The 23,563-nt window shown below is 36.1% G+C and overlaps 1 protein-coding gene across 1 annotated transcript in view; it reads left to right on the plus strand.

The window, feature by feature from the left end:
• Positions 1-23,563, plus strand: part of LOC150089900 (pyruvate dehydrogenase phosphatase regulatory subunit, mitochondrial-like) — a 197,592-nt gene that overhangs the window by 125,783 nt on the left and 48,246 nt on the right. Inside the window, 3 exon segments of the mRNA XM_090368894.1 lie at positions 678-870; positions 4,333-4,488; positions 14,969-15,111. Of these exon segments, the coding sequence (XP_090225020.1) occupies positions 678-870; positions 4,333-4,488; positions 14,969-15,111 (492 nt within the window).

Here is a 23,563-nt window from a genome sequence, read left to right on the forward strand (position 1 = left end):
GTAAACAATCCAAAGGCAATAAATCGCCAAAATGGCATACGTCTACACCCCAGCCTAGAGACAACCATTTTAATGCTAGATGATCAGTGGAGTAGCAAGCAGCGCACATCCGTGCAACAACAATGACGCATGATTAACGTGCCCCACTCAGCTCATTTTGTATTTAAATGTCAGTTGATGAAGAGACATGCGTCTCAAAAGCTACTGTTAGTATATATTTGTATTCTTACATTAAACTGGATTTATGACGTATACATGTATGTTATTAAAAAACCATGGACCCCAGTACACCAGGCCCATTCGTTACTATTTAAAAAAATTGTGATGAAATGATTAATAAGATATTGATTTAGTGTTAAAGTACTAGGTGCTGTGAAATGAAAATCTCTGAAGATATTGTAAAGGAATTTTAAGTTGGTTGAGGTTATAATCTATAAAACAACTCTTCAATCAGTTCCTTATTTGTTTGGGGAGCTGTATAAACATCTTTTAAGATACATTAAACTTTGCCACATTTAATATTTCTTCATACCATTCAGAATATGATTTAATAAATTTATTAACCTTAAACATATAGTGAAAATGGCAACTTTTCTATATGTTGCAATATTGTTAATAATTTGTCAGAATATGCACCCATTAACATATATTCTCATTGTTTCTTTAATATTCCCTAGATACAAAATTATTTTGTGGCCAGTGGAACAAAATCTATTGGAGTGGAAGCTGCTGGTGGAGTAGGAAAAATGACAGCAGAGTGGATTGTAGAAGGTGAACCAGCTATGGATATTTGGGATTTGGATGTTAGGAGATTTCTGGGCGCTCATAATAACAGGCTATTTTTGCGAGATAGAATACAAGAAGTTCCCGGTAAGTATCCAGCCATTAGGTGGCGTCCTGATTATTTTGTATATCAAAAACAGAAAAATTAAATTATGTATTAGAATCTGCATCGTTAATTATTTTTAAATTTGAAAAGTATAGCTATAAGAAATTATTTACAAACCATGTTCATCAAAAAATCCCTATCTTCGTGTTAATTTTCAATACAGTTCTTTTTTTTTTTTTTTCCCACTTCAATATGCTAAGGCAGTTGGGAAATTTTTTTTTTTTTTGTTTCTTGTGGCTTGTTTTTAATGATGTTAGAACTAGCAGTGGCATATGATGCAAGAGAACAAGCTTATACAGCATCAGCCAAAAAAAAAACACTTTCCATTTCACCTATCCATTCCCTCTAGTAGTTTATCTAGTTGTTCCTTATATTTATTTAAGCTATCAACTTCCACAACAACAACAGATGGAAGTTTGTTTCAGTAATCAACCACTCGTTGGCTAAAGGCACACATCTATTCTGCAGTCATCTTTCCTTAACTTGAATTTATGCCCCCTCATATGTGTAACTGAGCAAGAGGAAGAATCCCATCAGCATTGAGCTTGCTCAAACCATTCAAAGCCTTAAACACCTCAATCAGATCACCTTGCAGGTGCCTAATCTCCAGACGCTGCAGTTTGCAGAATTGAAGTATTTCTTGGTCACAGCCCCTCATTGCTCTTCTCTGCACCCATTCCAGCAGCTCTACATCCTTCCTAAAATGAAACCTCCAGAAGTGTTTACAGTACTCAAGATGTTACCTGACCATTGCCTTATACAATGGGATAATCATCTCCTTATCCCTACAAGCAAAATTCCTGTATATCATTCTTGGCACACTATGGCCATAGTTGCCGATGTGCCTAATAAATCCCTAAACAAACAAGCAAACCTGTATATCATTGATAAAACTCCATGAAACCCCATGAGCTGTCCTAGCAGCCTGTCTGTATTTACTGACTGCACAATTACTCCCAGGTCTTTTTCATTTTCCACTACCCTGAGTGTACTACCCCATAGTTGGTATGTTACTTTGGGGTTATGCATTATGTGATTTAAGCAAAGTACTGCATATGGGCAGCAGCCCATACTTTGCATTTATCAATGTTAAACTTCAGTTGCAACTTCTCAGCCCATCTGCCTAACTTTTCTAGATCCTGTTGCAGTATTGCCATTAACCACCCTGCCAATCTTTATATCGCCCTGTGAACTTGGACTTAAACCTGATATGCCTTCATTAATATCATTGATAAACAGGGCTGGCCCGAGGTATATTGGTGCCCTGGGCACGAAGGCATTCCTGCACCCCCTTCCAGATAGAAAAAGTTAATATTTTTATTTTTGCTAGAGAAAAGTTAAAAAGACAAATGTAAACACAAAATAAAAAAAAAATAAAAAAAAAAAAACAACTAGGACATTTATAACGTTTTATTTGTCATATTAAAATATTAACAATAAAAATTTTACAAAAGAGTCAATTTTTTATAAGGACATTTATCAAAATACTAGCAGCAGGTTGCAGTTACGCTTGCCTTTAATTTATATAATAATAGTAGTTTCTATAATTAAATTTCAGCCACTCATGTGAAAGAAATGGAATGCACATAGGATTGTAGCCAATTCACATATATTTATACCAAATTTCAAATCGGTATCCCATCTGGAAGTGGAAGGATTTGGAGACAGACTGACACTTAATAGTTACAGAATAAATGCTTACAGAATAAATATAAATTTTACATTACATTACAACAAGTTACATCAAAGCTATTCAAAAATACAAAACAAACATTTAAGAAGAATTTTTTGTTATTAACACCAAATGTCATATTTTTACCAAGTGCCAAATGAAATTCCTTTCCTTGATTTTATATCAGAAAATTGATAAATGACATTGGCAAAATCCATTGCAGCCACATCATTTTCAATTGATAGTATTGCTAATGAATTTAATGAATTTAAATCGGCCCTGTTGATAAATATAAAAAACAACGAGCCCAACACCGAACCCTGAGGGAACTTCACTAATAACATTAGTTCATGAAGAGCAGCGTGCATTATAACCACTCTCTCTCTTCTTCCACTCAACCATCCCTTTATCCATAACAGAAAGTTGCTGTTAATGCCACATTGCTTCAATTTGTTTCTTTGTGACCAAATCATAGTATCCAATCAAAATGGTCAGACAAGATTTCCCCTTAACAAACCCATGCTATGACAAGTATAACTGGAAAACATACTTCAGAAATCTTGTCTGGATGATCCTGCATTACTTCTTTTTTGATTTTTATCAGACTTAGGAATATAATTTTTTGTCCCCTCCCCAACTTTATAAATTTCTGTTGTTGATTTGAATTTGGGTTAATAATGAACATATATGTTACTGATATAGAATATTTTTAATTTTGTTTGATATTTTGTTTTTCTATCTAATACTTCTCATTTTTAAGAGTATTTAAAGTATGTTATCTGAAGATTGACTTCATAACTGCCATTCCAAGGAAATATTAGTAAACTAGATATTGAAAAATCTTCAGCTAATGATTTCTTGAAAGATATTTGTTTTCAAGTATTTGCTCATTTCTATTGTATGGGGAGGAAGAGTAACAGTGTCAAGACTGAATTATTGTTATGAGTCTTAATACAGAGAAGTCCACTTTTATATAATTTTATTTTTTTTGGGTTAAGAAAAACTAGAATAGTCAGAAATTAAGAATTTAACTCTTGGGTAAACATTTGTTAATAGTATCTACTAGGTACTATAACAGACTTTCCTCTATTGGGGTCTACACCATACTACTGGAGTTCCTCCGCAGACTCCTAGAGTTGTTCAGAGATAAACCTGATGGAAAAGTAACCTCCAGTTAATTCTGAAATTTGTTGTATTTTTAAAAAATAGGAAAATTTAAAGTAGTGGTTAGATCTGTATCCATATTTTATAGACCAGGTAAAAGGACACAAAGTCTTACAAAAAGTTTGATCTCTCAAAGTGTAAGCTACCATGACAAGTTGCCTTGTACCATACTACTAATAAATACACTTTCCTAAAATGAGAAGTATAATGTTACTTACTAGTGTGTGGTGTCACCCTCCAGATGACAGTTTTGGTACTCATTGGTTAAGAAAAGGCTAGGCATACCAAATATGACATTTGGGTTGTCAGATGCTGTAATTGAGGTAAATATCCTCCCACTGATGGGGTACCAATATAGTTTTCTGAGCAGGGGATGGTTCCTTGCAGTAACATTATATACTTTTTTTTTTTTAGGGAAACGTTATTTATTGGTATTGGTAGTGCAGCATAAGGCAACCTTGTTTTTCACCCCTGAGCTAAAAGTTATGTTGTTTTGATTATTTTATGCAGTGATGTTAATTTTATGATATGCACTATTAAAAATGCTTATAATATCAGATAAATGAATGTGTGTATTTAACAGGCTTATAATTGTTTATATTATTAGGAATGCACTATAAGTTAAAATATCCTCTTCAAGAATATCACACAGGTCGTCAGTTGCGAATGTCTCCCATATTTGATAGATTAAAAGCTGCTGGGGCTGTTTTTGGACAGACTATGGGATATGAGAGGCCATGCTATTTTCATCCTAACCAAAATGGTATGATTGCAGTTTTTATGTATTACCTGTATTTTCTTCTGTCTACTGCACAATTTTTAATAATTTCATGCGTTACATTAGGTAAGCACTTGAACTTGATGAAATAAGAATAATAGTATATTCTACATTTTAAAAAATAAGTAATTCCACTGATGTTTCAATAATAATTGCATATGCACATCATCAGAAAATTGCATTTGTAGGTTACAGATATATTGCTGTTAACATTATTCTAATTCTCAGGCTCTGTGGCAGAGGATGTCAAAGCATGAATTAGGTCAGTGAATGCTGCATTAAGAGTTTAAATGTAACAAAACTAAAAATGAAAGGAGGGAAGAAATATACTTAAACATCAAGTACTGTCGTGAGAGCTTGAGAGCCTACCGGGCTAGCCGGGTGGGTAAAGTGCCTGCCTGGCAACCCAAAGGTCGCGGGTTCGAATCCCGCCTCGTGCTTGGATCAGGGCCCCGAGTGCCAAGCGAGTGATCATAGCGATATTTCCAAAGTGATTTTAAAGTGTCTTTTCTCTAAGCGACAGATTGTAGAGATTGTTAAGACCCTCTTTATTTATAAAGTTATTTAATTTTGACTTTTTCTAACTAAAGAACTAAGCTTCGTATCAAGGAAGGAAAGACACCTTTCTTATATATATATATAAAACCAATTTCTCTAACACACTAACCACTAAACTCTTATCGCTTGGTCACTGGTGGCACTGCTCCTGCCTCCACATGGCGAGGGTGGTAATCTGAGTATAATCCAATACTCAGGGCAAAAAGGAGCAATTATGGATCCATTAAAATCACCGACTGTAGAGCTTGCATGCTCGCATGAACTTGAGTCATCTCAAGCAAAAAGAATCAAAAAAGATGATTCTTCACATGACCTACCTGCTTTCTTAATTTTACACTCGTTATCAACGAAACCTCTTAGTAGCTTGTCGCCATTTCTTGTGCAGAAAAGCATAGAGGCTGTAGCAGGTACTCCCAAAATTGTCAAAAGCCTTTGCTCAGGAGATCTTCTTATAGAGACTTCCAATCCCAGTCATTCTAGACAACTCCTAAAGCAAACGACCTTCGGAGGCCTTCCCATTTCGGTAACCCTGCACAGAACTTTAAACACCTCAAAGGGGATCATCTCGGAATGGGACCTCCTTAATGTTTCTGAGGAAGAAATTGCCGAAGAACTTAAAGCACAACATGTTGTCGGTGCTAAGAGAATTATGACCAAACAAGATGGTGTCCTTACACCAACAAGAAATGTTATCCTTACCTTCAGCAGTCCGAATCTCCCAGAATCAGTAAAAGCTGGCTACCTTTCCTGTAAGATCCAACCATATATACCAAATCCACTTCGATGCTTTAAATGCCAGAAGTATGGTCATTCTCAAACAGCATGCCAAGGTAAGACAATCTGTCCCCTGTGTGGCTCATCAGACCATTCCCAAACTGAATGTACAGCAGCAATGCCAAAGTGTCCCAATTGCCAGAGTACTCACCCCGCATATTCTAGAACTTGCGAATTATGGAAAATGGGAAAGAAAATAATGAAGTACAAGGTAGAGAAAAATGTATCTTATCAAGAGGCACGTAAACAGATATTAAATGTGATGCCTGCCAAAACATATTCCAATGCAGTCAAAAACACTAAAGAATTTTCAACACAGACTTATATTACTATTCCTCCTAAATTATCCCTTACTCAATGGGCTAGATCCATCCTTGTGGATGGTGAGACACCGACAACAACAAAGACAAAGAGTCCATCACATTTTACTAGTACAAAGCCATCCAAGCCACAACAAGACGTTCCCAACTCAGGCACATTATTAAAGGAGAAAGATACTCATCGTACACAAAATAAACCAACTGAACGAACTATGGAAATCGATGAGAAGTTAGATAATGAAGATGCTGTTCTCCTGCTTCGTGCTGATGACGAGATGGATATTACTCGCCCGGTCTTTTCAAAACGAAAGAAATATAAACAGGATCGAGGAAAAAACAAACAATCAGACCAATCCACCTAACCTAAACCCAAGTAATGCAGAAAATTATTCAATGGAATTGTAGAGGACTAAGAAGCAATCTTTACGAATTAAAATACTTAATGCACCAGCATGATCCTGCATATATTTGTCTACAGGAAACTTGTTTATCATCAAATTATACCCCATACTTCTCATGGTATACACTATACAGATATGACAGATGTTCTGAGTCTCCGGCAAGAGGTGGAGTAGCAATATTAGTTCGTAGTAATGTACCATCGAAACCCGTTCAGCTTTCCACTAATCTAGAAGCAGTAGCCGTTCATATTATTCTTGGAATTAATCTCACTCTCATCTCCATTTATATTCCACCAAACATTTCATGTTCCATTGCAGAACTTGACAATTTACTTAATCAACTGCCCCAACCTGTATGCTTTCTAGGTGATCTAAATGCTCATCATCCTTTGTGGGGTTCCCCGAACATAGATCGTAGAGGGAGGATGATCGAAACTGTACTTGATAACCATCACTTAACACTACTGAATACCGGTGTGCATACTTTTATCCACTTGCCTACAGATTCTAGCTCTGCTCTGGATCTGTCCATATGTTCCTCGTCCATTTATCCTAGCTTTGATTGGACAGTATTAACTGACCTTCACAACAGTGATCACTTTCCTATAATTTGCAAAATACAGACGGATACAAACTATACATCTAACCAAAGAATTACGTGGAATTTTCACCGACCTAACTGGGAGAAGTTTTCGAAAACAGTGCAATTTGATAACCATTTGATTCTTACTGCATCTATTAATAATGCCACTAGACATATAGTAGAAGAACTACTTGGAGCTGCTGCCAGCGCAATACTGAAAGTTAACCTTACGAAACAAAGGTATAATAGTTGGTGGACAAGGGATTGCTTTCTTTCCAAAAGGAAACAAAACAAAGCCTGGAACATTTTTCGCCGAAATGCTACAACGGAGAACCTTATAAACTATAAAAGGCTGAAAGCTGAAGCACGCCAAATTCATAGAAAAGCTAAACAGGATGCGTGGATCCGATTCAGTTCTACCATCTGCAGAAACACTGACCCCAGAATAATTTGGAGAAAGATCTGTATCCTCAGTGGAAAGTGTCAACAAACCAAAGCCCCCAATCCTGTCCTGGAAAGGAATAGATATTTTTTCTCCAACTGATATTGCAGAGGCTTTAGCAGAAACATTTGCAGTCACTTCATCATCTCAATCTTATGAAGACTCATTTAGACGCAAAAAAAGGTCCGCGGAAAAATATAAAATTAACTTTGTTACAAAACAATCTTATTCTTATAACTTTCCGTTCACTATGAATGAACTCAACGAAGCTCTCCAGAATCCTAGAAATAGTTCTGCTGGACCAGATGGCATTTTCTACATAATGCTTCTCCACCTCAAGTCAAACTCAAAATCTATACTACTGAAATTTTACAATAGAATCTTTGAAGAGAATGTTTACCCTGACACATGGCATCTGTCAGTTGTTGGTAGCCATAGTGAAACCCGGGAAAGATGCTTCCTCCCCCAATAGTTATCGTCCTATATCTTTGACCAGCTGTTTAGGAAAGATAATAGAAAAGATGGTTCACAAGAGACATGCCTGGATTGTTGAAGATCAAGATGCTATATCATGCCATCAATTTGGTTTCCGCCGTAACAGGTGTACAACTGATGTCCACATCAAGGTTGAAGCTCACATTCGAAATGCTTTTCTTTAAAACCTTCGATATTACCAAAGCATTCAATACAACCTGGAGATATGGAATCCTCGAAGACTTATACAAACTTCCACTGAGAAGTAACCTGCCTAGATTCATTCAGAATTTTCTTCAGCTCAGGACCTTTCAAGTAAGATTCCAGAATGAGCTGTCCAAAATTCACACACAAGAAGAAGGAGCTCATGGATCGATTTTAAGTGGCACACTCTTTGTGTTACGTACCAGTAGCATTATAAGAGACATCCCAGCCACGATAGAAGTTTATATGTATGCAGACGATCTTGCTATTTCCTGTCAATCATCGAACATGGCTACCATTGAAAGACAACTACAGATAACAATAAATAAAATTGAAACCTGGACAGAACGCAACGGCTATCAATTAACCGAGGGGAAAACAGCAGGAATACACTTCTGTAAATTACGATCGCTTCATCCGGAACCTGTATTAAAACTGAAAGGCAGAGAAATACCGATGATAGACTCCATAAGATTATTGGGTCTGAATTTAGACACCAAATTAAATTTTCGTAAACATGTAACCTATCTACGAACTACATGCCTCCAGAAACTAAACATCCTTCATGCAGTATCCTCATCTTGGGGTGCTGACAGACAGTCATTGCTGAATTTATATCGTGCTCTAATCCGGTCACGATTAGACTATGGAGCTATAGTATATGCATCAGCTAAAAACAGCATCTTATGGTCTGTGAACACCATTCAACACAGTGCCCTTTGATCAGCAGTAGGCGCCAGTACAAAGCTTGTATATAGAAGCACACGATCCTCCGCTTTATCTTAGAAGACAACATCTACTCTGCCAATACGCTGCCAAAATAAGAAGCTTTCCAACTCATCCCTGTTGGGTATACCTCAACCAACCTTTATGGCCAACACTTTATGAATCCAAGCCTAATGAACCCAGACCTGCTGGGATTCATCTTCAAGAAGTAATAAAAAAGTGAAAACTCGATCTCAATAAAATTGCGGAAAGTGCAAATATGCCTTTACCTCCATGGAATAGACATCATATAAACACATTGATCTTTACTTCACTCAGTGGCCAAAAAATACCATTCCGCTATGTAATATCCAACAGTTGCATGCCAACTATACTTCGCAACACACTGGGAAACTCATAATCTATACAGATGGCTCTAAGACAAAATCACATATAGGTGCAGCAGCCGTGTTCCCTTCACATGTAATTTCAAAATCCCTTCCAGTTGAGTGCAGCATTCTATCTGCAGAACTGTATGCTATACAGCTTGCATTAAGTGAAATATGTCAACAGTCGTCCCTCTCTGTCTTAATATATACCGATTCGCTCAGTGCTATCTCAGCCATACAGGATATACAACATTCTCACCATCCCCTTCTACAAGAAATTAGCTTTCTTATCTACCGATGTCAAAAAAAACCACTCTGAAATAACTCTTTGCTGGATTCCAGGTCATTCTGGAATAGAAGGCAATGAAAAAGCAGACAATGCCGCCAAGTCAGCATCAGAACTATCAAACGAAACAATGATAGTACCATTCACTGATTTCAGACCAATTATTATTAGAGCAAGTGAAGATGAATGGACTCAAATATGGGGAAATCAAACTAACAATAAACTCCAAGAAATAAAATCGAATCCAGAAATATGGAAATCAAGCATCAGAAAAAATTGCAAAGAAGAAGTAATGCTTGCGAGATTACGAATTGGCCGCACTCACCTTACGCATTATAATCTACTAGCTAATGAGAATCCTCCTCTCTGTTTTCAATGCCAAGTTCAGCTTAGTGTCAAACACATCCAGGTGCCTCCGTAGCCAGGTGGGAAGGAGCAGCAGTGCATAGCACACGCTTCTTGATTAGACCGGGGTTCGAGCCCGTCGCCACCAAATATGAAGGATGCGGAAAGGTCAGGGAATGACCACCGCATATCCCGGAGCAATATGGCCTTAGTTGCTAATGCTCCTAAAAACCAAACAACAACAACAATCAAACACATCCTATTAGTATGCCCGCGCTTCAGAAATTCCAAAGTCTATGTAATAACCAGAATCCACCTACTCTACAACAGATATTAGATAACTCCGCAAATCTAGAGGAACTATTTAATTTCATTCGGAAAATCCAATTTCACAAATGAATCTGAAAATAGTTACAAAAAAAAAAAAAAACTCTGGAAAGACACATCTTGGCCTTGATGCCCTTGTGTCTTAAAACCCTTAATCAACAACAACAACAACAGCTTGGATCAGAGTAGTGCAAAAACCTTGGGAGGTGCATTATGGCCACAGAAGCCGATGCGCCAACAACTAACAAAAAAAAAAAAAAAAGAGAGAGAGAGAGCTTGAGTGTCATTTGATGAGAAACAATAATTGCTCAGAAGAAAATTGAGGTTAATCAGGGAAGGGTTAACAAATGCCTGTAATGTTGAGAAACAGAAATTTTACTTGTGTTTATATGTGGAGAACATGGAAAGTAAGATTATATGAATTTAAGCAGAATTGCGAAAAGTTAATTTTATAGTGACAAAATGAAAAAGAGAAGAAAATAAAAATATTTAAACAATATGACTGTCCAGGACAGTGAAAGTTCTAAAAATCATTTATGTATATAGTCCTAATAATGAAAATAAACATACTTGAAAAGACTGTTTTGTGGTACTGAACTTGATTCTTAGCCAACAAGAATACAGCCAGATTGATGAATAAAATAATAGCACATACACTTTATTTATTATTATTATTTAGTTTTTAGGAGCATTAGCAACTAAGGCCATATTGCTCCGGGAATATGCTGTGGTCATTCCCTTTCCGCATCCTCCGTATTTGGTGGTGACAGGCTCAAACCCCGGTCTAATCAAGAAGCGTGTGCTATGCACTGCTGCTCCTTCCCACCTGGCTACGGAGACGCCAGCACATACACAAACAACAATAAGATTAAGAATTGAGCAGAGGCACAAACTAGATTAAGAATTAAGCACAGACACAAAAAATATTAATAATATTTTTTGTGTCTCTGCAGATAATATAGCATGAACTTCCCCTAATGCCTCTCTCCACCAATTTGTAATTGAGGGGAGAATGAGGAAGCATCAACTGGATTGGACTCTTGAAATCCAGTTTTTAGATTTCAGCAGTCCAACGCTATCACCACCATTCTTGTTTTGTTGTGTAAATCACTTATGTTAAACAGACTACCAAGATACCTGTATGTTGTCATAGGTATTTTGTTCCTGTATTCATTAGTGGTTAGCAAAAAAAAAAATAAATAAATAAACATAATACACACACTAAACGCTGAGAAGAGAAATATTATTTATTTTTGAAAACTAATAAAGTTGAACAGAGTTAACAAACAACCAGAATGGCTAACCATGTCTAAGTCAAAATGAAAAGATAGAGAATAAATGCGAATGATTCCAGGCATAGCAATGTCTGATGTTGCCAGATGTCTAGGCATTGCTGCTTTTACAATTACAGTTTTAAAACAGTGTTTTTAAACTGAACATAGACAAAAGCCATATACTTGAAAGTGTCAGAAATAGAAAAAAGACGGACTTTCATTTTAGAGATTAAAAAATAATTAAAAAAGATTTTAGATTAAAAAAGAAAAGTTTTTTTTTTTACCTATAGCAAACCTATTTTTTAAATGAAATGAATATCTCTGTTTCGTAGTTTATTTAATTCCTATGCATTTGATTTGATCTATAAATGTCATAACACAGCCATGAAATCAGTATTAATGCAGGTAAAGTAAGCATATGGCTATGGTGCAATATTTAAAGAGTTTTCTGGAATTTGGTTCTTTGCAAGTGGTAGTGAATGATATTGGACTTCATAAGATGTCAGACACTAGCAACATTAAAATAGTATTTAGTGACAAATACATATATATATAATAGTTGATTAGTACAAACACACTTGGTACAAACATGCTTTTGTTTGTACCAAGCTTAGTACAAACAAAACAGATGCTCACACTGTAAATGCTACATTTAATTGAAATGAAATTAAAACTTACTAACTAAACTCAGATAAAAGCAAAATAAAACCAGGGTAATTAATTTTATGGAACACACATATGACTGTGTGTCTAAAAACATGACAGATAATATAGCGTGAACTTCCCCTAATGCCACACTCCACCAAGTTGTAATTTGAGGGAGAATGGGGAAGCATCAACTGGATCGGACTATTGAAATCCAGTTTTTAGATTTCAGCAGCCCAACACTATCACCACCATTCTTGTTTTGTTGTGTAAATCACTTAGGTTATGTTAAAAGAGTGCTATCAGCAATGGCATTTAGTAAGTCAATAAATAAAGTATGAAGCAGTGAAGTTTCAAGAGAAACTTGAAACTTCATCACTTCAGATTTTTCTCTCTGCTTACTCCATCACCATTCCTGTATTGGAAAGTCATGGATTTGCTGGCTTTAGCATTAGTATTAATAGTGGAAAACGACGTAAGAGACGCTTATACAGTATCAGCTAAAAAAAAAAAAAACGCCGTGTCATCTGTCTGTCTGTCCTCTCTAATAATTTATTTAATGCTTCTTTAAATTTATTCAGACTACCCACTTCCATAACACCAAATAAAAGTTTGTTCTGGCAATCACTCTCTAGCTGAAATCAAATTTTTACACATCTATCCTGCAACCGTTCATTTTTCAATTTAAGTTTATGCACCCTTATGTGTCTGTTGTCCAAAAAAAAGTAAGGAGGCCAGCATTTAGTTTACTCAGTCCACTTACATGATTCAATCAGGTATCCTCATATGTACCTGGCCTTCAATTGCAGCAATTTGCAAAACTGAAGTCTTTCATAATAAGATTATCCCTTTGTGTCCTTGTCTACTCTTGTTACTCTTCTCTGCACTCCTTTCAGCAGTTCCACATCCCTTTTAAAATGAGGCTTCCAGACCAGTTTGCTGTACTCAAGATGCAGCATAAACATTGCTTCACACAGTGGGATAATTGCCGCCTTGTCCCTCCTGGCAAAATTTCTGTCAGTCACTGACAGAATCCCATGAGCCATCCTAGTAGCCTGTCTGCACTGCTCAGATAATTTTCATGTTAGACTACAGTTACCCGCGGTCGCTGATTTAACATAAAATGAAACCTAAAAAAATGTGAATTTTAAAGCGCCGTGAACATTTTCCGCCATAAAAAAACATGGGCGTGGCTAAAATTATCTTTCCCGGTCAAAACAGCGCTGTGGGTGGGGAGAAAGGGGTGACAAAATTGCGAGTGTGAATGTTTCTCGCTAATCCTTGTTCAGTATGTGTTATGAGCTTGTCATGGAAGGTTTCGTCGTTTGCTTTTAATTTATATGCTTATAAATTGAATAAATTTATCAATTTATAAATTGATATGCTTACAAAAGTGATAAATCTTCCATTTTGCAGTGTAAAACAGACTTTTTCCGAATGTGTTAATGGAAGAAAGTGATTTTATTACGGGCAAGTTCTTTCTAACCCGTACAAAAATATGGCTACGAATAACAAGGGAAATGTGAAAAGATCAAAGAAGGTGATGACATTAGCGAATAAAATTGAGTTATTAGATAAAATTTCTAATGGTGAAAGTGTCTCCTCAGTGGCAAAACATTATAAAATCAATGAGTCAACGGTACGATCAATCAAGAGATCGGAAGAAAAAATCCACCGTAATGTCCGGGAAAACGTGCTAATTGCTTCAAAAATTTGCTCTGTAACTCGTGATGTTAAATTAGAAAAATGGAAAAGGCTTTAAATCTGTGGATAGAAGACCGAACTCAAAATAAAATTCCGTTAAGTTCACTCATCATTCGTGAAAAGGCAAAACTCCTTTATCAACACTTTAGCGAAACTGGTGATAGCACTGGCGGGATAAGTTTTTTAGCTATAGCAAAGGCGGTGGATTGAAAGATTTGTTTGAAATTTCTAATAAATATTACATTTAATATTAAATTGTTTCTTATTTTCATTTCGATGCTTTATGCTTGCATTTCACTATGTACTGTCTATGTACATAGTCATATTATGAAGGTACATATAATACATACATACATACATAGACAAAATTTTAGACAAGTTTTTCTTATATATTTCATACTTTGGAACGGAACCCCTTTATTACTATGGGAGCCATAACTCAGTATTCACGTTTTCGGTATTCGCGGCATTTCTCAGGAACGTAACCCCCGCGAATAGCGGGGGTTTACTGTATTAACAATATTGAGGAAAGGATATTGTTAATAAGTATTGAAAACAGCCAAGGGCCCAGCACTGAAACCTGAGAGACATCACTGATAACATTAGTCCAAAACGAGCAGTGTCCATTAATAATCATTCTTTGTCTTCTGCACTCATCCCTTTATCCATTAGCAGTAACTTTCCTAATGCCATACTGCTCCAATTTGCACAGCAGCCTTTTATGTTTTTTACCAGCCATAAGAATTGGGAGATTAAAGGCAGTGCATTCAACCTACTCTATAACTGCATTTTCTTGTCCATTTAACAATTTTCAATTTAAATTAATATGTAAAAAACATCTATTTTTGTTGATGACTCTTAGAACAGTACTTTATTGAAATGATTAAATTAAATAATCCTAAGTGCAATCCTTGGAATATGTGCCATAAGTTGTCAAAACATTTTGATTACTTTGATATAAAATTGAACATTGTTTTATTGAGGTTATTTTTATTTGAATTTCTTTCAACACTGACAAAAATTCATTCTTGTAGAGAATCAAGAACATCTAAGAATTGCAAATACTGGAACTTTTGCCAAACCACCCTGGTTTGATTTTGTGCAGTCCGAATATGAAGCTTGCAGAGAGCGGGTAGCCCTCCTTGACTATTCATCTTTTACAAAATTAGAATTATGGGTAAGTATTAAACTTTGGTTCAGTTTGTCCAGTTGTCACTGAAAATAATGTGTTTTGAATATTAGTATATTAAATTTATTTTTAATGCACTAATTTATTAGTGTATTTAATTTTAGTGTATTAAATTTCTTAAAATTTAATACACTAAAAATAAAAATATTTTCAACTTTTTATATGGTTTTTTGTTTTTAAAGAAGTAATAATGACAACTAATTAAACTACATTAGTTGTTATAAAGAGTTCTATTGTGGAGAATGGGTTACAGGCCTACATTATAAGCTAAAACTCCCACAAGTAGAATCACTTATCAACTTGCGACATTTCTGGATTCGGAATTGAATTAATTTTTATTTTTCCTGTCTGCTTAATCTTAGTGTATTAATCTTTCTCTTTACAATCCAGTCAAAAACCAAATTGATCACACACTACCTCATTTTAATGGACTTAGACCTAAGGAAAACTTGAAGCTGTAAAATTTATAAATTTTACCTAGAACTCATCATGCAGAAGGTGTATCTAATTCTGTAACTAACTTGTGTAGCTAACTTTTTGGTATCATTACTTAGAGAAATTTAAAGTTATAAATATTATAAAGGATTAGAATATATTAGTAGTGGTGGCCACCATAATTTAGATCTATTGCTACTTGTGCTCTTTGTTTGCTTTTGCAATCTGTTAATGCTCTTTGTGCTCTTGTGCAATCTGTTAATGCTCTTTGTGCTCTTGTGCAATCTGTTAATGCTCTTTGTGCTCTTGTGCAATCTGTTAAAGTAAATATGCTTTGGATAATACAGTTTTTAATTTTCTTTGTACAAAATTGTCTTGCCTGAAATTTATCCTAAGGGATCCCAAATTCACAACCACTGAATCTTAGGACTTCAGGCCTATGTAAGTTTGGGACACCCAGAGGCCACAGAAAAGCTAGGTGAAATTTTAATAAATACTCTTTTGCATCTTTTAATGTGAGTAAAGGGACACAGTTTTGAACCTGTTTTCCTATTGAAGCTGTTCACTGCTGACATACTCCTCTACTTCTTGGGAGTTTACATAATGTTACCTGGTTGTTTATTTGGAATGTAATGTAGTGTGTGGGAAAAAAAGGATATTTATGTGACTTTAGAGTTAGAAATCCTTGGTGGTTGACATACACAACACAGAACATTACATTCTTCTTAAATTTATGAAAAAAATGATAGTAAAAAGATGTAAATTTATTGCAGTTATTCTTAAGAATAAAAAAAAAAAAAAGTTTAGTATTAGATTAGTAAGACACAATAACTAGTAGCCACTGGGATACAATTAATGTCTCTATTAAAAATAAAGATAAGCACTTTCAATCATACAGTTCTCAGAGCTGATTTCTACCTTTACTGCATCAGAGGAAGATGATGCAATGGAGCTTATTGCATTGTCTTCCTCTGCCATCACTAAATCACCCCAACGTCTTGCAACACGCACAATATGTTTCTTTTCTTTTTCTTTTTTTTTTTTTTTTTGACTTACTAATACATTGAATACTCACACTTTTTTATACCTGTAATTTACTTTATTAGTTTTACATATTTTTATTGTTTAAAAATTGTGTTTCTATATTTTTCAACACAACTGGAATGGAATGTACTTCCATTCTCCTTCCCCTTTCTGTTACTTTAAGTATTTCCAGTTGCAATTTTGCCAGTTGTGAGAATTCACCAGTCCATAATGTCCACACAATCAGTGAGGGATACTTTAGAAAATGTTATGTGCCCTTCAAAAGCCTTTATACTTGGCCTAATTTTGGAGAGCAACACCTTTAATTACATTTTAATAGCTGATTTCATTGTTTCTGCCTTAATTTATTTTAATACAGGAATACCTCGCATAGTGCAGTTAATTCGTGCCAAAAAAATACACGCTATGCGAAACCGCGCTGATCGAGGTATTATTAGTATGTATTTTAATGTAATGCGTTCCGACAATTTGATTATATGGGTCAAGTTGCAAAAATATATAGGAGTTTGTTTACTATAAATTGATGCACACGAAATTCTTGCAAAAAAAGAAACTAAAATGATAAAAATGAAAAATACTAGTAAATACAGTACAAATGATTTTTATTGCAGTATGTACATACCAAAAGAATATAAGTGAAGTGTGTACTGTATTTTTATTTTGAAAAATAACTGATCAGCTTAGTTTGCACAATTTTTTATTCTTTTTATCTGCATACATCTCTTTATAACATCAAATGTCATTTTGCAATACCTGCCTTACTTTCATACCTCGTTCGATGTTTGGATCTAGAAGAACACTCGGCACCATTACATTGTTTCTTTCCACTCATGTTTGTGTATAAAGGTGTAACATTTTTAAAAAAAATAATCTTTAATAAAAATACACAGCGAAAAATATTTGTACAGCTTATGCACAATCAGCGACCTCACCACTCAGAATCTAGAGTGTTTACTAATCTATCAAAGCTAGCAAAGTCCGTATATAATGGGAGTTGTGACAACAGTCAGCGTGGCCTTGAATCCATAACGCATTGGCTACATGCTGGCATTATAATACATACGTACATATCAAATGTATTGGTGTATAACACAGTTAATTATTTTTCAATTTGTAAACCGCATTATAGCGAAATCCATGCTGTTCGAAACCGCGCTATGCGAGGTATTCCTGTACTGAAAACCAAATTTGTATAACCATGATGTTGAAAATGGAATTAAAACTTCTGCTGCCGTTTTGTATAAATCTGAATATTTGCCAGACCTATTCTTTCAAATTAAGTTATATTTTCCCTTCATGGACATATGGGCTTTTATCCCATCAATTTTTTTTAAATCTAATTAGGAAAGTAGTGTTGAAAGTTTCATTTAAAGAGGTTAATGTTTCTAAAACAATTTTATATATTAGTCTCCTCTCATGCTTTCGCATATGTATGACTAAATCTCATCTGCTTATAGTATCATAACTCAAACATATCAGTTGTTTATATAAATACAGATCCCCCCCTACCACCCCACTTTGGGTCAGCTTAAATGAAAACAAAATAAAAGAGATTTAATCAGCTAACTGGGAGTGGCCCTTGGTAGGGATGAAGCACCTCTTCCCCGTCATGAATTTCCATCCCCGCCACAAAGAGGTGGGGATGGAAAACCCTACTATAAAAAAACCCTACTACTACACTACTATAAAAGTTCTCAAAAACATTTCAACATTAAGCTTTATTGGTAATACAGTTTATACCTGTAATGGACAGATCACACACAGGTCAGATCACAGTTAAGTCTTAATTTGGAGAGTCTATCAACCTCCATTTCTAGTTTAGTGACTCTAGGAAACATAATCTTATTAATGTCCCCTTCTGTTGCTGCCTCCACCACTACCTGTTTATCACGAATCTTCATGTTATTTAGAACTGGACATATGGACTTTAAGAGCACAGTTTTTATTTTCTTGCTGAATCTATACCTGTCTGATGTGGCCTTAACTATGATGATGGTCTTGGGCTTCTCTCTCTCTCTCTCTCTCTCTCTCTCTCTCTCTCTCTCTCTCTCTCATCTCAAACCATGTCAGCAAAGGAGTGCTAGTCACTAGCAGTCTTGGACTTTGTCTGGGCAGTCCCATGGCTAACTTATTGTACTCAATCTCAGTCTACATCATCACAGTCTGAAATCCATTCCAAAGGGATAACATGTCGGCCATCACCCTTTTAGAGTGGTCTAGCTCATCATCCATAATAATACTCAAATTAATAGCGTAGCTTAATTTTTTACGGTACTCACCTTTTGTATAATCTGCAACTGATGCTTGAGATAGGTTGGATACTAATTTGAATTTAAAATTGGGATTAATATGGATAAATTTAATTTTGAAACAGAGTTAAAATATGCCCAAGGAAATAGAAGTGCATATCTTCGTCCTTGGTTGTCATAGAATTTAAGGTTAAAAATGGTTGAAACTATATCTGTAAATCGAGGAGGCCAACAGCCATAACGAATTGGCTTTCGTAGTTAACGTCTTCAGTTGGCGATAGTGAGAAGGGAATGAAATGTGCATATTTAAAGGACCCTATGTTCCTGTGATGCTCTTTGATACATGCAGGAATCTCAGGTGCATGAGATTCCAAACCGGAGAGAGGTTATAGGGTAATTTAGCATGTATTACGTTAAAATTAGAATGATGGTGAAACCATTCTATGATAAAGGCATTGTACTGAAAAATTTTAAAACTAGATTTCAATTTAATGATGGGGATGGCTGAATCAACTAAAGGAGTGTGATTGTGGGACTGTACATGTAGTGTGAGTTCTGTGTTTGATTGTCCTGTTCTAAAGCTATTGTAATGATAATACACTCGTGTATTTAATGATAGATATAAGCTGGTCTGTAACCAAGTTACAAAGGAGGTTAGCTCCTTTTCAGCCCATCTGGACAGCTCACAGAACTTCATATCTGCCTGCACAATTACCCCCAGGTCCTTTTCATTCTCTACGGCTGTCAGTGTAGTATCACAGAGTTGATACAGTGGTAGCTTGGTTTGCGAGCATAATTCGTTCCAGAAACATGCTCGTAATCGAAAGCACTCGTATATCAAAGCGAATTTCCCCATAAGAAATAATGGAAACCCAGATGATTTGTTCCAAAACTCAAAAATATTCATATACTGTAAAAATTATTAATACAAAATATCTATATACGTTTTTATATTTTTAATATTTAAATTTAATATACATAAAGCAATCGAATTTATTAATTATTGGGTAGGACGACTTTCACTGTCACTAACGGAATCACTGCTATCTGTTGACTTTTTCTTTTTGTGACTTTAGCAAGAAACCTATCCAATGACACTTGCTTTTGCCTCCTTTTGAGGATTTCATGGAAATATGACATTGCATTGTCATTAAACTGATTCATCGCTCGCCCTATTACAAAATGAGGCACGCTTGATACACATAAACAAAGCTGCGCGCGTGTAGCAACTGAATAAATAACACCGTAAAGGCAGAGATACACTATTAACACCTCACATTTTACTAAAGCACATTTCTAGGGATTACTACCATAAAACAATAAAAACAATTTCCAGTTGCATTCCTGCTAGTGGAATCTGTTATAAACTGGTAGTAAACTCGATCTAATTGCATTTGTGATAATACCAATAGCTGGAATTGTGTTGGTTTTTACGTTATTATGGTGAAATGTGTTTCCCCTTCACTGATATAAAAAACATAAATACATTTTCAGAATCTTCACTTCATTCCTATCGTGTTGCATTCGATTGGGGTGATTCTGCGTTTGACAGCCATTTCTTGTAAACACAAAGACGAATCGTGCTAAGCGAATTCGGTTCGTGTTATATAAGATATCGTTCCCGTATTTATAAATCGTGTATGATCGAATTCGTGTAGTGTAAACACGTGTTATACGAGGACTGACTGTACTCGTATTGCAAGACCTCGCTCGTTTATCAAGATAAAATTTTTGCTAGTCTTGCAAAACACTCGCAGACCAAGTTACTCGCAATCCAAGGTACCATTCTACGTTGTTCTGGGGTTACTGTTTCCCATATATAGAACTTAACATTTGTCAATGTTAAACTTCATTTGCCACCTCTCAGCCCATCTGCTCAACCTTTCCAGATCCTGTTGCAGCAGCAGAGCATCAGTAGTGTCCTTGACAACCCTGCCAACCTTTGTATCGTCTGCAAACTTGGACATTAAGCTTGATATACCATCATCAATATCATCTATAAATACAGAAAACAATAATGGACCCAACACTGAACCCTGAGGGACTCCACTAATAACACTAGTCCACGATGAGCAGTGTCCATTGATTACCACTCTCTGTCTTCTCCCCCTCAACCATCCCTTTATCCGTAGTAGCAATTTGCCTCTAATGCCACACTGCTCCAGTTTGTGCAGCAGTCTTCCCTGTGCAACAGTATCAAAAGCCTTTCTAAGATCCAAATATATGATATCAAAGTTATTCCCTGCATCCAGTTCTTTTGTGACTGCATCATAGTTTCCAATCAAATTGGTCAGGCAAGACTTTCCTTTAACAAAACCATGCTGTGTCCGAGCTATAACTGAAGTCTTGTCTAGATGATCCTGCAGTGCTTCTTTAATCAGTGCCTCCATTAATATTCCTGGAACAGAAGTTAAACTCACAGGTCTATAATTACTTGTGTCAGCCTTTGATCCTCCTTTGTGAATTGGAGTCACATTTGCACATCTCCAGTCTATGGGTACCTCCCCGGAGTCCAGGGAAGCTCTCATAATTATGGATAAGGGTTTGCTTATTTCATTTGCTGCCTCCTTTAATATAGCTGGATAGATCCCATCCACCCCAGATGCCTTTCTTGTGTTTATCTTCAACAATTTCTCCTCCACTTTACTCTCAGTTATTACAAAATCATCTAGTTCACTGCCAGAGTTTAATACACCTCTGGCATTCCCCTCGCTGAATAACTCCTCATGTGTGAATGTCAATGCAAAATATTCATTTAGTTTGTTAGCTACCTGATCAGGATCATCAACAGTCGAACCATCGATACCAAGTGGACCAATCTGATTCATCCCCTTCCTTCTAGAGTTTGTATAAGTAAAGAGCTCGTTGCTGTTTTTCTTTGCATCCTTTGCCAAAGATTTCTCGTAATCTGCCTTCGCCTAGCTAACTTCCTTTGAACTTAGTTACAGACCAGCTTATATCTATCATAGGCTTCTGTGTCACATGTTAATTTATATGTATCCCATGCATTTTTCTTCTCTGCCATATGTCTCATTAATTCATCTGACATCCATTTAGGCCTAAACCTTGAACAATAATTCTTAGTTGGTATGTAAAGCCTAGTAGCTTCCAAGATAAATTCTTTGAATGCTTCCCATTTTGAATTTGCTGTTGGTAACATCATCAGTTGGTCCCACTGTATAGAATTTAAATACTGTCTCAGACCATCCTAGTCGCCTTTACGAAAGCAAAAACCCTTCCCTTTACCCCTGATGGTAGTTATCTCTTTGAGTAAATCCCACTTCAGCACACTGTGATTACTGCCACCTAGTCGTTCCATTATCTGCAGATTCTTAATGCATGAAGAATCACTACTGATAATCAGATCAAGAGTATTACTCCCTCTAGTTGCCTCCCAAACGTGCTGATGTAGAAAACAATCATCCAATAAATCCACAAAAGCCTTGCTAGTGTGTGTGTGACCAACCCACAAATTCCAGTCAATATCTGGGAAATTAAAATCCTCTATTATAAGACTCACTGATTTACTGGCCCACTCTATTTCTCTGTACAGTTTCTTATTATACTCATCAGAGTCATTAGGCTTATAGCACACTCCTTCTCTCAATTTTGATCTCCCAATGCTTATGTCACACCAAACTGACTCGACACTACACTATCCAGCGATGTCGACTGGCTTCACTTCCTTGGATTTTATGTGTTTCTTAACTAATAGCATAACCCCTCTTCCCTTCCTATCCTTTCTGTACACATTGTACTCCCCAAATTCCAGTTCTGCATTCCTTATATCTGTGTGACACCATGTCTCTGATATCCCAACAATAGCCGACCGGGCTAGCCGAGTGGGTAAAGTACCTGCCCGGCAACCCAAAGGTCGCGGGTTCGATTCCCGCCTCGGGCTTGGATCAAAGTACTGCAAAAACCTTGGGAGGTGCAATATGGCCACAGAAGCCGATGCGCCAACAACTACCAAATCAAAAAAAAAAAAACCAATCCCAACAATATCTGCCTTTGATGTTTTGAGCAACACCTCAAATTCATCAAATTTATTTACCAAACTCCTAGCATTGGTGTACACGCAAGTATACATGCACCTGTTCCTATTCTTAGCTACCCTAACACAACCCATGTGTTTACTTGTACTGCAGTGACTCCCAGCAGTCTCTGAAATAGCCTGCATCTTGTTTTCCAGGATGCTGCTCATTCCAATAGAAGCAGTGCAAGAATCACTTACACCACAGAATGTGTTAGAGTAACTAAGAATAAGAATAGGTGCATATATACTTGCATGTATACCAATGCTAGAAGTATAGTAAATAAATTTGATGAATTTGAAGTGTTGGACAAGACATCAAAGGCGGATATTGTTGGGATATCAGAGACATGGTGTCACACTGATATAAGGAATGCCGAACTGGAATTTGGGGAGTACAATGTGTACAGAAAGGATAGACAGGATAGGAAGGGAGAAGGTGTTATGCTGTTAATTAAGAAAAACATAAAATCAAAAGAAGTGCACCGTCGAGTCAGTTTGGTGTGACATAAGCACTGCGAAAGCAAAAATAAGAGTAGGAGTGTGTTATAGGCCTCATGACTCGAATGAGTACAATGAACAGTTGTACAGAGAAATAGAGTGGGCTAGTAAATTGGAATGTCTTATAATGGGGGATTTTAACTTCCCAGATATTGATTGGAACTTGTGGGTTGGGCAC

This window comes from Mastigoproctus giganteus, chromosome 2 (genome assembly GCF_048544385.1).
Source record: "Mastigoproctus giganteus isolate SK-2022 chromosome 2, ASM4854438v1, whole genome shotgun sequence".
NCBI lineage: Eukaryota > Metazoa > Arthropoda > Arachnida > Uropygi > Thelyphonidae > Mastigoproctus > Mastigoproctus giganteus.